Source organism: Capra hircus, chromosome 7 (assembly GCF_001704415.2).
Source record: "Capra hircus breed San Clemente chromosome 7, ASM170441v1, whole genome shotgun sequence".
Classification (NCBI taxonomy): domain Eukaryota; kingdom Metazoa; phylum Chordata; class Mammalia; order Artiodactyla; family Bovidae; genus Capra; species Capra hircus.
The window spans coordinates 96,345,100-96,358,202 of NC_030814.1; the positions used below are offsets into that span (position 1 = coordinate 96,345,100).

Here is a 13,103-nt window from a genome sequence, read left to right on the forward strand (position 1 = left end):
GGGCTGGGGGCCGGCGATTCGCTGCCCCTTCAACCTGCCGCATTCTGCTGGTGGCCTCGAACTCTCATGGGTCAGATGGCACCGCCTGCCGCTGGCCCCACTCGGCGGATTCACTTTCTTTTTCTGGGGGAGATTTCAGCGTGACCCGCTTGGGAGCAGGCCTTGGTGGATGGCTCACGAAGACTTGGGGTGGGTGGCACGGAGATGCAGAGAATGGGTGGGTGGGGTACAGCCCGCAGGCTACCTGGGATGGGGAGAGCATGGGACGTATTCAGTGGAGTGCTTGCCGTCTTTGTCTCAGGAAGCGAGGGTCAAGCACAGGAAAAGACAAAACACAAGAAGAACAAAAGGTGAGAGATGGAGGAGCATGAAGAATTTCCTGGCTTCCTGAGGAGGAGCTAGGTCTTCAGGTGCAGTCTGGGTCTGAGCCTCAGTTGTGCTTTCAGGACGAGGAGGGAGAGGCGCAGGATTCGCTACCCACTCCCGACTGAGCAGCTGCCATTGTGTCGCCAGGATCGCGTGGGGGCCAGGTCAGAGGGCAAACTAGGTGGATCAGAGCTGACTGCAAAGCTTCAGGGATGGCTTATTCAGCTGCTCCTAGCTCAGCAGGTATTTGAGGACAAGAGTGCTAAAGCATTCCAAGAAGACATGGGGGGGGGATATTACTACAGGCCCAGTGCTGCAGAGCAGGTTAGGATGGGGATCTCTGTCTGGAGGGGGACCGGACGACGATCTTGTTGGGCGTGACCCTGTTGCCCTGTTGTGTGTCCAGACAGATTGTGAGTGTGGCACCAGCCCTCACCAGTGGGACTGCGTGAAGCTCTGCAGACTGCGAACACTGGAAGGCGGGCTACTACTGCACATGCAGCGCAGGCTATGGAGCTGTTTCGGGCCCGTGGTCTTCCAGATGATGAGGAGTGGGATGACACAGTGTCGAAGGTAAGAATGCTGCTGCATTTTCTGCCTCTCATTTTTGAGGTTTCTGGGCGAAATGCTGGGTCATTTCTGAAGCATGCAGGGGACAGGACCTTGGTTACAGGTGTACACCCAGGTCTCAGTTGGACAGTTTACAGGTACCTGTCCCACCTGCACAGAGAGGCAGATGGTATGAGCCAGGGACCCAGGTCCCAGCATTGCCACTTGAGAGCTGCATGTGTGACACTAGCCAGGATACTTATTCAGAAATCACTGTTAACATGGGAGATGTGATAATATTATTGTGATTTTCTGTTCTTTTTTAAGTACCCCTATCTCGCACAAATAAAAACAAAAGCAGCTTTGCCAAGATCACTATGTGATCACAAAGTTACTTCACCTCTCTCTGTGCCCCACCTTACCTAATATAGTCTCGTGCCCCAGCTTACCTAACTATAAAAAATAGGGCAGGGGGGATTTATGATGTTTACCTCATAGAAGTGCTGGAAAGGTATATGAGGTCACAAAGCACAAACACTGATGGCTGTTGGGCTTTTAAATTATGGTCATCATGATCGAACATACCCTCTCCATGATGAGCATGCCTGGGAGCTCTGCCCCAGGGTGAGTGCTCAGGAACAGCTGTCCTGCCCACTCCCCTCACCCAGGATCAGGAGGAGCATGGCTCCATACATCACCAGGCTTTGCCCCACTTCCAGGGGGAGCAGGCAGGTAGGGAAAGGGGCAGGGGGCCAGCAGTGGGTCAGACAGGACTCCAGAGAGGGGTCCATGAAGAGGGATAGGCCTGAATACTGAGGATGGGGAGGGGGAGGAGAGTGAAGGTGGGAGGTGAGAAGGATGCTGAGCTCAGGGTTCAGAGGACTCTGAAGAGGGTTCTTTGACCCAATCTGCTACAGGGAGAAGAGCCAGCAACCGTGGGCCCAGTCCCTTCTCTCCTGGCTGTTGTGCTTGAACTCATGATCTGGTCGGAAGACAGAGCTTTCAGTAAATTAGTAATGGTCCCTCATCTCCAGGCCTACTGTGTGTTTGGGAGAATGGAGATTGAGTGACTTTCCTTCCCCAATTTGCCTCATTGGCCAGATACTCTTGGGGCAGTGAGCAACCTGCCACAACTGCACGTGGTGATCATTGATCCCACTCAGAGTGTCTGCACTAAGGGGACTGTTCACCCACTGTTGTGAGACCGTCCAGAGACATAGATGTAGAAGACTGAAGTGGGAGGAGACCTCAAAGGACCTCAAGGTGGATGACAGGGAGACACCCGCCTGCTGGTTTGCATCAAAACATTCTGCCTGAAGACCTAGAACTGTGACAGGCTCAGCTGGATTGTCTTACACTCCCCACCTCAGCATTCCAGCCCTCACTGCACCCAAGTTCATGCCCATCCATGTTCAGGCCATGAGGTCTGCTATGAGAAGAAGACCTGGGCTGGGTCCCTGGGATCCTTGTTCAACTTTTCCAGGCATCAGACGGCTCTCCTGTGTGCCTATCTAGTCTCCCAACCCTCTCTGAACCCCAAGACTCAGAGCCTCTGCAGAGGGTCTCTTCTGGATGTTCAGAACATCCCACTGTCACATGGCATCTTATCTTCTTAAAACAAAAGAGGAAGTGACATTCACGATACTCAGTGTGGTCACAGCACCGTGTGTTCCAGAACACTATCTGTCCTCATTGCCACTGTTAGCACCATCTGGGAGAAGACCTGGCCCCACTGGGGCCTCTGAGACCCTGGGTCATGGTGGACTTTGGGGCCCCCATCCAGAAATGTGAGAGGAGGAAGACTCAAGGAATGCTCCACTGTCCCCAGCCATCACTGACCCTGCCAGCAACTGCCTGGAGAAGATGCCTCCTGGCACCCTGACACAACATCTCAACTGCTCAGCTTCCATTTATTTTCCCACCCAAGGCTCCACCTGACCCTCTCCCATAACTTCAGTTCATGGACCTGAGGTAGCTCTGATGACTGGGGCCTGGGAGGATGTTGTGTCAAGGGTGTGGTAGAGTAACATTAACCCCCAACCCACTGGAAGAATCAGGTAAATGAAGAGGTTTCCATCTGGTCTCAATGATAAGTTGTCACCAGGGACCATTTCCTCTGGTCTGACCCTCTACTTAGGAGGTCAACCCAGACTGCACAATGACCCAGACCATGTGAGGAAGAAGGTAGAGGCTGAACCCCACTCAGCAGTGTGCACATGTCCACATCTCTAGTGGGAGGCCAAGTGTCAAGATGGCAGAAACACCTACCACCCTTCGCCCATGAGCACCTTCTCCCTGCTCCAGCCACCCAGCCCTCGCCCATCATGAGCCTTGCACAGCTGTGGATTCTCATCACTTCCTGCCAGTCTGGGGGATGCCTTCATGGGAATCAGATAAAGGCACCTTCACAGCCCTAAAGTTGACTAGCCAACATCAGACCCATTGTCCAGCACAGCCTGGTGCCCACTGCTCAGGTGGCTCTGGCCTTTTTATCATCATCCTCATTTTCTCTTCAACTGCCCACAAGCGTCATCCTTGAGCTGCATGACTCAGAGGTGGGTCTTCGTCCATGTCCGTGGAGCTGGAGTCTCAGAGTTAGCATGGATGGAAAAGCGCTGTCCTGACAGGGTCAGTAGGATCCAAGGAGAACTCAGCTGGCAGCATTCACCCTGGGGAAGTCAGAACAAAGTGCATCACCGGGAGCCAAGATGGGCCCTGCTCAAGGATCACAGCTGTACTCAGTTACCAAGAAGACCCACCCAGGCCTTTGTCCAAATCTTTAGCCTGGGACACGAGCATCTGCGATGCCCTCATCCCAGCTGGGAGCTTCGCAGGGAGGCTCATGGAATCAAAGATGGCAGACTGGGTAACTTGGGCCACTTCTGGCCACTTCTGGGCAACAGAACTTCCGGGTCACTATGCTCATCCATAGGATACCTCCATATGAAAGACGAGAGGCCCCCACTCACCAAGGAAGAGACAGCAGGCCCTTCTGGATGCTTCTATGCTGAGAAACGGGGCTGACATCCAGGCTGGAAGGTTGTCCACAGCCGCAGGCATCCACGGGGCTCTCCTTCCCCTTGCAGACATAGACAAATGTCAGCACAGACCAGAGTCTGTAAAGGCCGCAGCGTCTGCATCAACACCAAGGGAAGCTACACCTGCCAGCGCCCACCCTGCTTGGAGTTCAACCCAGAGGACCCGAGGCATTGCACAGGTAGACCCTCGGAAGACAGTGTGAGGCAGGCCTGGAGCTGGGGAAGGAGCTGAGATGGTTCAGGGACCCCAAGAAGGAGGGAGACAAGACTCAGGTTCCTGTGACACCAAGGGCCTCCCTGCCCAAGGATCGCCTCCTCGAATGGTCCCACCACAGACCAGGGAGACAGCAGAGACTTCTGGGCCTGGGGTTTCTTTGTGGAGTTCCCCACCCCCATAAACATCCCCAGACCTCATCCCTTCCTCATCTGTCACGTAGGATCAGAGAGAGATGTCACCTCTGGCTTTCAGAGGGGGAACCTTGGTGCAGGGCTAAAGAGAAAGTGAGTAAGAGCTTTGATGGGGGAGTCGAGCTTCCATGACTCAGTTTCTATCTTTGCCTCATTTTTCTTCTTAAAAATAGGGACAATGTCCCAGCTGGAGTCATCTTAAGGGAAGCTGCCATGACAAGCTTTGGCAGTGAAGAGGCAGCTGCACTATGAGGAGAGCTGTGTCCTCAGCACAGTGAGGAGCTGGGAGACCTGGGCTGCACAGGACCTGTCCTCTGGGTCCTGTTCTAATAAAGGCAGGGATGCAGCTCCAGATGGCAGTGGTGCCTCCCCCTCAGCCAACGCATCACAATGTGGGTCTTGATCAGTGCTACAGCCTCCCTGGTTAGAAGCCCACAGAGCCTCCTGCACCAGACGTGAAGGGATTCAGCTTGGTCTGGGATTACACCTGCACCCACAAAGTTGTGCGCTGTCCACCTTGCAGGGAGGATCTGAGCTTATGGAACTTTTACATAGAAAATGTTATAGCACATTTATATCCCAACAGGCCAGGTAACTTGCAAAGAGAGGGTGTCCTCAGAGAGCAGCGCTAAGAAATCTGAGAAGGGGCTTGAAGAATGGGTGCAGTGAGTGAAGGGGGGGAGCTCTGAGCTTCTGGCTTTTTCCTCAGATGTGAATGAATGCACCTCTGGGAGAAAGCCATGCCACAACTCCACCCACTGCCTCAACTCCGTGGGCAGCTTGAGTGCCGCTGCCGCCCCGGCTGGAAGCCTATCCCTGGGTCCTCCATTGGCCCAAACAACACAGTCTGTGAAGGTTTGGAGCTCAGATGCTACACTCTTGGAGACCCACACTCAAAACATCTGACCACGTACTCATTGGTACCCACACAACCAAACAGAAAGATCACTGGGGGGTCCCCTGCTGTGTGGGGTGTTAAGCATTTTGAGGCTAAATGTGAAAAGATCTTCGAGGGGTGGGGTGTCCTAGAGAAGGAGCTGGGGCACCAAGCAGAAGGCTCCCAGGGACCCCAGGCAACAGCTAATTCCCAACTGGAAAAAGGATATTTCAGTATTTTCACAAGCTGTACTTGTCTCACCTGCTGTCTGTCAGATCTCTACATACACACTTCCTATATATATTTTCACAACATCCACTACTCAAGGATGTGCTGTCCTTGATTCTAGGAGGTGGCATCACCTCCTGGGGAACTAATATGGGAAAAAAGAGGGGCACAAGGAGGACATGGGCCTCACAGGACTGAGGCAGAGTCTGACCCCCTCCTTCTCGTCCCCAGATAAGGACGAGTGCAGCTCCGGGGAGCATCGGTGTCACAACTCCACCGTCTGCATCAACACTGTGGGTTCATACACGTGCCACTGCCGCCAAGGCTGGGTGCCTAGACCTGGATTCCAGGATAAGCAAATGATCACCATCTGCGAAGGTACCTGTACTGCCCTGATCTAAGACCCGCCCACAGCAAACACAGACACTGCCACACCTAATGAGTTGCTCACCTGTCCCCTGCAGAGATCTCCTTCCCCACCTGGACTGCTCCCTCTGGAATCAAGAGCCAGGTGAGTGGCCCCAAAGGGACAGGCAGCAGGAAATCTCTCCGCAAAGCCCGTTCATTTCCCCCAAGCTCCCACACTCACATGAGGCTCTCTGACCACCTTGTCTTCTCCCCTAGGCACTCTCTCACTTCTTTAACAGAATCCAGGATCTGGGCAGCAACTTCAGTTCGGCCTCTGTCCTGAACACTGTTCGGGTAAGGGCAGGACCCAAGGGAGGCAGGCAGAAGCATCCCATAGAAGCCTTGGGAAACTTTGGTCTGGACCAACACAATGGCACTCTCTCCCACAGGGTGGGCGGGAAGAGTGGACACGTGTAGTGACTATTGAACACCACGGCACACCTACTAATGCCTTTTCCTTTCCCTATTTCTGGGTATTGGGTTTACATCATCCTTGACACTAATGAAGAAGCTTGACCTCTGAGTGGCTGGAAGGCAGGGGCAAAAATCACCCAGGGAATCCCATCCAGTACCACCTATATCACCCAGACAGTCTCTTTAGTCTGTCCTCTGTGACTGGGTCATAGCTTCATACGGCCTCTCAGATGCATGGGCTACTGGCTTTGTGTCCCCATCCCCCCAGGACCTCGTACAGGAGATGGGTGATCTGCTGGAGACCCCCGGGGATCTGAAAGCCCTGCCCTTCTCAGAGCAGCACTTTGTGGCCACTAACCTGCTCTTTGGCCTGGAAAATGTCCTGAGAGGGGTGAGCAAGGCACTGCCCAAAGGGTCGTTTAACTTCAGTTCATCTGCAGGCATAGGTAAGTCAGTAAGTGAGTCTGACCACAGGTTCCTGCTTTGCTTGTTCCCTGCTTCCTTCCTCTTCCAATCCCTTAGAGCAAAGTGACCGTGCTTATATAGCCCAGTTAATGTCATAAACAAACTAAAATAAAAGGTTAAGGGCAAAATAGTTGAGAGGGATTAATAGGTACAAACTTGTAGTTGTAAAATAAATAAAAGGATGTAAGGTACAGAATCTGGAGAAGGAAATGGCAACCCGCTCCAGTATTCTTGCGTGGGGAATTCCATGGACCGAGGAGCTTGGAGGGCTACATTCCAGGGGGTCACAAAAGTCAGACACGACGTAGTGACTAAACCACCACCAACAATGTTCAGCATAGGGAATGTAGCCAATGATATATGGAAATGAATGGTAACTAGAGTTAGTGTGGTGATCACTTTGTAATGTATGATAATATCAAGTCATTGTATCAAACACCTGAAACTATTATAATATTCTAGTTCAATTGCACTTCAGTGAAAAACAGAGAGAAAAAAAGGTTACAAAGATATGAAAAACTAAACTTTCATTGTAAAATGAAGTATCAGCACAGGAGATAACTATACTGAAGAATTTATGATAAAATATAAATGGTTTCAGAACAAGACCACATGGTGTCTCAGACGGTAAAGAGAATGCAAGATACCTGGGTTCGATCCCTGGGTCAGTAATATCCCCTAAAGAAGGAAGTGGCAATCTCCTCCCAGTCCTCCTGCCTGGAGAATTCCAAGGACAGAAGAGTCTGGTGGGCTACAGTCCATGGGATCGCGAGGAGTCAGATAACTGAGTCACTAATACTTTACTTTCTTTTCAAAAGAAAACAAGGTATTAAATTTGGAAGTGTATAAATCTAGTATTATTTGGCATTTAAGTCGGATTTGTTTTATTAAGTTGAAATGCACTTAATATAAATTCACCATTTTAACCCGAGTGTACAATTTGGAGACGTGTAGTAGTGTATTCACAGAGGTGTATAACCTTCACCTCTATTTCTAAAACATTTTCATGGGATGATTTGGGAGAATGGGAATTCTAGCATGTATACTGTCATGTAAGAATTGAATCGCCAGTCCATGTCTGACATAGGGTGCAGCATGCTTGGGGCTGGTGCATGGGGATGACCCAGAGAGATGTTGTGGGGAGGGAGGTGGGAGGGGGGTTCATGTTTGGGAACGCATGTAAGAATTAAAGATTTTAAAATTTTAAAAATAAAAAAAAATTTTTTTTAAATAATAATAATAATAGCAAAGGTATTCTCTGTCCACTAAACAGTCACAATTTTCTCCTTTCTTTCAGCCATGGAAATCAATTATTGGTTTTCTGTCCCTATGGATTTCTATCCTCGATAGTTCCTATAAATAGAAATAAATATATTATATTTCCTATATACATTGGGTTGTTTTACCTTTTGACTGTTGTGAACAGTGCTACTGTGCATATTGATGTATAGGTATTGGCTTGAATATCTATTTTCATTGATTTGAGTCACAAAGCTAGGAGCGGTATTGCTGAGTTATGTGGTAGTTCTATTTTCAATTTTTTGAGAAGCTACCTAAATATTTTCCCAAAGTGGCTATTTTTCCATTTGCCATTGTCAACAGCAATGTACTAGCATTCCAATCTCCTTATTGTCAGTGACACCTGTTGCTTCAATTTATTTTCTTTCATTATAGCCATTCTAGTAGCTGTCAGGAGAGACTGCATCATGGTTTAATCTGCATTTCTCTAGTACCTAAGGATGTTTAATATTTTTATGTCATTGTTGAGCATTTTTGTACCTTTCTTGGAAATATGTCTATCTACTCAAGTCCTTTTGCCTATTTTTTTTCCTTTTGGCCATGGCATGCAGCATGCAGGATCTTAATTCCCTGACCAGGGATTGAACCCAGGTCACCACAGTGAAAGCCCAAGTTCTAACCACTAGACGGCTAGGAACTCTCCATCATAATAATTAAACAGATATACTATATAAAAACATATAGTATATCTGTGTCTCATTGAAAAAGACTCTGATGCTGGGAGAGATTGAAAGCAAAAGGAGAAAGGGGCAGCAGGGTATGAGATGGTTAGATAGAAATCACTGACTCAATGGACATGAATTTGATCAGACTCCATGGGTTAGTGAAGTACTGGGAAGCCTGACATGAAACAGTCCATGGGGTTGGAAAGAGTTGGACTCAGTTTAGCACCTGAACAGCATGGTGTTATAGTCATCAAAACGATCACAATTACTAATCTAACTCCCACAATTCATAGAACTGTCACTGGAGGTGCAGGCACCAAGCTACAGGAATATCACCTTGATTCAGAATCAGACAATGATGATGCTGACCTGGGATACAGTGCATGGTTCGGGTGACTCAGGTAATGGCTGAGACAGCAGGTAAGTCTTCACTGTGTGTCAAGATGCCCAAGGATATGACAAATGGGATATTGAAGTTTAAAGGGAATTGTGGGGTATGGTGGGGCAAAAGGAAATAGTCCATCTGTAGAAGAAGAGGTCCTTTCGGGCACTGCAAGATGTCAGCCTTAGCCTTGTCCTGCAGGTCTTGCTGTGGTGGGCCTCCTGTCCACTCCAGGGATGGACAGATTCCTGGCTGAGGCCCCTCTGGTCCTGGATGCTGAGGAACCGACAACTCTACATGAGACACACAGGGGTTTGCTGCAGGAAACCTCCCACATCCTGCTGTCAGATGTCATATCTGCCTTTATCGCCAACAAGAACACTGAGAACCTCAGGTCCCCAGTCACCTTTGTCTTCCAACATGTGAGTCCAGATGGGATGGAGTGGTGAGTGCGGAACAGGCCTGAGTCCTGGGCCCAGCCTTGGGCTTCGGGGGGCTCCGCCATGGGTGCATAAACTGTTCAGGAAAGCCCTTCACAAGCCAGCTTTGGGTCAGCATTTCTGAGCAACATAACTCCGAACTAACACCTACTTCCTCTTCCTGTTAACACAGTCAGTGACCCCTGGGCCAAGAGAGAAGGTGCACTGTGTTTATTGGGAGCATGGCCAGAATAGAAGTGGTCACTGGGACACCAGAGGCTGCTGGGTGGCCAGCACCAGAGACAACAGCACCACCTGCCAGTGCACCCACCTCAGCATCTTTGCTGTCCTCATGGCCCACTACGGTGTTCAGGTGAGACCCCTCAGACAGGCAGCATTCGAGGGCTACTGCTGTGTAACAAACTGCCCCCCAAGCAGCAGCTTTAGAAGCATAGATTTATTATTATCTCATAGTTTCTTCAACTTTGCAATAGTCATGGTTCAGATGAGCTTTCTGTTCAAGTTCCTACTAGTCTTATAATCCTTTCATCAGAAAATTGGGGTCATCCCCTAACTCCCTGATTTCTGGCAGCTTTCAGTTCCTGGTGTTAGTAGGACTGAGGTAGTGTTTTCTTTACCTCTGGCAGCAGAGAGCCAGGCTCAGTTCCCATGGCTGCCTGCATTCTTTCTCATCTGTTGCTGTTGTTCACTTGCTAAGTCATGTCCCACACCTTGCGACCCCATATGCTATAGCATGACAGGTTCCCCTGTCCTTCAGTATCTCCCAGATTTTGCTCAGATTCATATCCACTGAGACATTGATGCCACCCAACCATCTCATCCTCTGCTGTCCCGTTCTCCTTTTGCCTGCATTCTTTCCCAGCATCACGGTCTTCTCCAGTGAGTGGACTCTGTGCACATCAGGGGCCAAAGTATTGGAGCTTCAGCTCAGTCCTTCCAATGAGTATTCAGGGTTGATTTATGACCGCTTTGATCTCTTTGCTGTCCGAGGGACTCTCAGAGGTCTTCTAAGCTAAGTCACTTCAGTCGTGTCTGACTCTGTGCAACCCCATAGACGGCAGCCCACCAGGCTCCCCCATCCCTGGGATTCTCCAGGCAAGAACACTGGAGTGGGTTGCCATTTCCTTCTCCAGAGGTCTTCTTAGCACCACAATTCAAAAGCATCAATTCTTCAGCGCTCAGCCTTCTTTCTGGTCCTAATTCTCCTCTCAGACCTCTCACAGTGCACCAGTGAATCTGTCTGGAGATCAGCAGGAGATGCTCCCTCATGTCAGAACTCTCTCAAACTCTGAATCGTTTTCTCCAAGAAGAGCCTACCTCTTCTGAGGGCTCTTCTGGTTACAACAGGTCCAACCAGGATGAACTCTCTAAGTCAGTTGACGGAAGGCTTGAATTTGACCTGCAACACTCTCTTTACAGCAGCACCTGGGTTGGCTCTTGACTGAACATCTAGCGGAAGATGGAGATGAGGGTGTTGTTGCCAAATTAAAATTCTGTTTACCCCAGGGGACTTCACAACTGGGTGCTCAGGGGCTGCAGAAAATATGAATTTTATGCTACTACCATTGCCAAAATATAGTAGACTTCCTCCATCAAGGGTTCAGTTCTAATCTATAATCATTAGTTCCCTTCTAAGAATGGATATTTCAGGGATGGGTGAGTGGCTTCCAAGGCAGGCGGTTAATACCTGGACAGAGAGTCTCAGGTACAGACTCTGTCACACACCATCACATGGTGGGGATGGAGGGTGTGCTCAGCATGAAGTTTCATGCCTCTGTGTACCTACTGTGGTAACCAGGAGGCTGAGTCATGCTCAGAAGTCAACAAGAAAATAAACCCTTGTGAGTTCCAGAGTTTGTTCTTGACTAAGGATTCTCCTGTCCCTCTGTCCTTCCACAGGCAGAATTAATCATTCAGATCCCATCAAATTCTAACATTCAGAACCTGGAGAAAGCTATCCACAAATAGACCAACTCTCTATAGGTCTTCTATTCTGATTTTTCTATGTCTAAAAATAAAAATGGTGGAAGGGTCATTACCCAGAGCAGGAAAACATGACTGTGGTCCCCTCTCTGCTGGGTCCCAGGAGGAGGATCCCGCACTGACTGTGATCACCTACGTGGGGCTGAGCCTCTCTCTGCTGTGCCTCCTCCTGGCGGCCCTCACCTTCCTGCTGTGCAAAGCCATCCAGAACACCAGCACCTCGCTCCACCTGCAGCTCTCGCTCTGCCTCTTCCTGGCCCACCTGCTCTTCCTGACAGCCTTCGATAGAACTGAGAACAAGGTTCGTATACTCTTCCAAAATACTCCTCCCCAGGGAATTCTGAGTTCATGGAGCCACACTGCTTTGGACACTTTAATAAAATGACTTGGGTTCCAGGCAAGGTTAAATTGGTAAATAACCAGTCTCACATTGACTGCCACAACTAGAAGACAAACACTCTGTTGACAACTCCTTCATCTACATCAAAGTTCTCCCTAGGGGCAAGTTATAGAAGTACCGGGCCGTGCTCCACCCTGACAACCCACCTGGTGACACCTTCCTCCTCCGCAGGTGCTGTGCGCCGTCATCGCAGGTGCCTTACACTATCTCTACCTGGCCTCCTTCACCTGGATGCTCCTGGTGGGCCTGCACCTCTTCCTCTCTGCCCGCAACCTGACGGTGGTCAACTACTCCGGTATCAACAGGTTCATGAAGAAGGCCATGTTCCCTGTTGGCTACGGAGTCCCTGCTGTGATTGTGGCCATTTCTGCAGCTTCCAGGCCTCATCTTTATGGGACACCCACCAGGTAAATTAACTTTCAACTCTTCTTATCTCTCCAGCAAAATTATGTGTTGTAGAACAACTGTAGTGTTTGATTGTGACAGATCATGATATATAGACACTAAGTAATAATCCCTAGATTATCTTTGGTAGAGGATGATAATAATTAAGGAGAATGCCTTCAACCTCTGTTCAAGAAATAACAAAGAGGAAATCAAAGGCAGTGCTTAGGGCATCATTTAGAAAAATATAACCTGCTTTTTTATCCTAATTCTATAGGATGTTTCAATTTTTCATTTGTAATAGTAGAGCTGATATAAATAATTAGAATAATAGACTGTATCATAATTTAGCATTTACAAGGTGCTTACTTTGTGCCAACGCATTTTTCCAACCATTTTAATGTATGTTAATTCGATTAATCCTCATAACAATACTATGAGGTAGACACTGTAATTCATCCCACTTTACAGATAAGTAAACTGAGGCACAAATAATTTAAGTCAATGAGGAAACGTGCACAGTTTAATTCAGTTTAGTAGGTAGCCAAGCTTAATTCAAATTCAGAGTCAAGCTTCTTAGCTTACACTTTTATTTTCAGCTTTTAATACTAGACAATGTTTTTGCATTCTTATTGACATATACTACACATATTGTAGGGCTTCCCTTGTGGCTCAGCTGGTAAAGAATCTGCCTGACATGTGAGAGACCTGAGTTCAATCCCGGGGTTGGCAAGAAACCCTGGAGAAGGGAAAGGCTACCACTCCAGTATTCTGGCCAGGAGAATTCCATTGATTGA

General features: G+C 48.9%; 1 protein-coding gene across 1 annotated transcript in view; it reads left to right on the top strand.

Annotated features, from left to right (window-relative positions):
* The window catches only part of ADGRE2 (adhesion G protein-coupled receptor E2), a 49,693-nt gene continuing 42,235 nt past the window's right edge, over nucleotides 5,646-13,103 (top strand). Inside the window, exons 1-9 of the mRNA XM_018051678.1 lie at nucleotides 5,646-5,844; nucleotides 5,931-5,977; nucleotides 6,091-6,168; nucleotides 6,557-6,734; nucleotides 9,011-9,118; nucleotides 9,301-9,521; nucleotides 9,712-9,891; nucleotides 11,626-11,823; nucleotides 12,094-12,329. Coding sequence (XP_017907167.1) covers nucleotides 5,646-5,844; nucleotides 5,931-5,977; nucleotides 6,091-6,168; nucleotides 6,557-6,734; nucleotides 9,011-9,118; nucleotides 9,301-9,521; nucleotides 9,712-9,891; nucleotides 11,626-11,823; nucleotides 12,094-12,329 — 1,445 coding nt within the window. The remainder of the gene's footprint in view (nucleotides 5,845-5,930; nucleotides 5,978-6,090; nucleotides 6,169-6,556; nucleotides 6,735-9,010; nucleotides 9,119-9,300; nucleotides 9,522-9,711; nucleotides 9,892-11,625; nucleotides 11,824-12,093; nucleotides 12,330-13,103) is intronic.